The sequence below is a fragment of the Prosopis cineraria genome, unplaced genomic scaffold, assembly GCF_029017545.1.
Source record: "Prosopis cineraria cultivar Desert tree isolate PC_DT_omini unplaced genomic scaffold, ASM2901754v1 PC989, whole genome shotgun sequence".
Taxonomy (NCBI): Eukaryota; Viridiplantae; Streptophyta; class Magnoliopsida; order Fabales; family Fabaceae; genus Prosopis; species Prosopis cineraria.
Window position 1 is genome coordinate 13219 of NW_026556314.1, and position 2225 is coordinate 15443.

General features: G+C 33.7%; 1 protein-coding gene across 1 annotated transcript; it reads left to right on the top strand.

Annotated features, from left to right (window-relative positions):
• Nucleotides 1–499: 499 nt before the first annotated feature.
• LOC129298992 (pathogenesis-related protein PR-1-like) lies at nt 500–1507 on the top strand. Its single transcript, XM_054937426.1, has one exon. The coding sequence runs from the start codon at nt 566–568 to the stop codon at nt 1151–1153; it is 588 nt and encodes a 195-aa protein (XP_054793401.1). The 5' UTR covers nt 500–565; the 3' UTR covers nt 1154–1507.
• The last annotated feature ends 718 nt before the right edge of the window (nt 1508–2225 follow it).

Sequence of the window (2225 nt, forward strand, 5' to 3'; positions counted from 1 at the left end):
ATTTTCAAGAATTGAATTCAAAACTTTCTAATTAAACTGACATACAACTTTTTCCGCTAAGTAATCTTTGCTTCAGATATTTTTAGTTTTACATTTGAAAATTGAAACCATTAAATCATTTTAATGAACATCAAATTAATCGCTTGCACTTCAATCCTCCATTCTGCGAGTGGGGCTACTTCTGTGACGCACCTTCACTATTCAACCTCATTTCCTTGCCTGTTGATCCAACAAATGCATCATCAGACTTTCAATATAATCTTATGATTTGCTGCCAATTTGTACTGTTTCAACGTGAGACAGGGCAAGCATGACAATAAATATGAGAAATTTTGTTTTTTCCACCCCATCCCATTAACTTTATTTTTATTTTTATTGCTTCAGCCAACCTAGCTTCCACGTTGATTTATTTTTCCAAAAAGATTATTAGCCCCATTCTTATTAAATTCCTAAACTTCATAGGCACCATTCTACTAGTATAAAAAGGAGGTTACAGAGCTCAACATTTAGTGCCAGTAAGACTTGCAGCGGCGAAACAGCAAGTGAACCTGCAAGTCTCGAAGACATGAAAGCCTATTTGGTTCTCTTCTTCATTCTCTCTGTCACCTTCACTTCCACCATCACTCTCTCAATAAATCCTTCTTCTTCTTCTTTATCAGACATTCAGAAAAAACCAGACAACCAGACCATATACAGAATCTCAAAGCAATTATGCTGGGGCTGCTTTGCAGAGTCAGTAGAATTCTTGTTCGCACACAACCTCGTGAGGGCATCGAAGTGGGAGTTTCCATTGATGTGGGACTTCGAGCTCGAGAGGTACGCGAGGTGGTGGGCGGGTCAGAGGAAGTCGGACTGCAAGCTGCAGCATTCGTTCCCGGAGGACGACTTCAAGCTCGGAGAGAACATTTACTGGGGAAGTGGGACATCGTGGACTCCGACGGACGCCGTGAGAGCATGGGCTGGCGAAGAGAAATATTACACTTATGTCACCAACACGTGCGAGCCTGGTCAGATGTGTGGCCATTATACTCAGATTGTGTGGAAGACGACAAGGAGGATTGGCTGTGCCAGGGTTGTTTGCGACGATGGAGATGTGTTCATGACTTGCAATTATGATCCACCTGGGAATTATATCGGTGAACGACCATACTGATAATAAGCTATATATAAGTAAGCTTTCGGGTTTGATTAGAGCGTTAATTAGCTGGTTTTATATGTTAGTGTGAACTAATTAGGATTGGGGTGTGCGTGAATTTGTAGGTATATCTATATATATACATATATACTTGTAGGTGGTGGAAAACGAGGGATTAATTTCGTCAATTAATTTGTGGTTTGAGAAAATAATAATTGAATGGAAGTAAAAGGGTGTGAATTAGCACTTGGTTATTTGATGGATTTTAGATGTGAGATTGAACTCTGTATTGAATGAGTCAAGTCCGTAATACAAGATTAAGATCCAGAGAACGCAAAATACTTAATTTCGAATATATATATTTTCTCCAGATATCTCACATTACATACTGAGTCTGAATTAAAGGTTGTCTTTATTTCTATAAAAGAGCCAGCACGATCCCAAACTAATATTTCATGAACAGAGATCGTTGTAAATCTCTTGTGTCCAAATTTCATTCTTATATTATTAATTTTTTTTAGCTTAATATAGATGCACAGTTTAAAATAAATATAACTTTTTTAAAAGATAGGTTTATTATTTAAAAAATATAAGTTAAAAATGAAAATAGACCCTTGAAATCATATTGGATGCAATCATTTGCATATATTTAAAAAATATAACGGGAAAACAACTAATAGAGCTGGGAATACCGGTGAATTTAGCCCTTAAAGGCCTGAGTTTTAAAACCCGATTCTTCATTTTAAGCTTCATTTCTCAAGCTCGATCTTATATGAAGGGCTCAAAGACAAGCTCGCAAGCCCTTTTTAAAAAATAAAAAAATTAAAATAAAATTAAATATTATAAATTAATTAAAATATTTTAAAATTAAAAAAATTAAAATTGTCATAATTTGTTAGAAATTAAACAACACACATTTAAAAGTCTAGTAATAAAATTTAAATCTTAATTAAAAAATGATTCATTTTTTATAAACACACAAACATAATAATTAAAGAAAAAATATCATAAATTTTATACTATACACTGATATTTATTAAATTATATTAAATTAATTTTATAATAAATTAAAGTGAATAATAATATAATG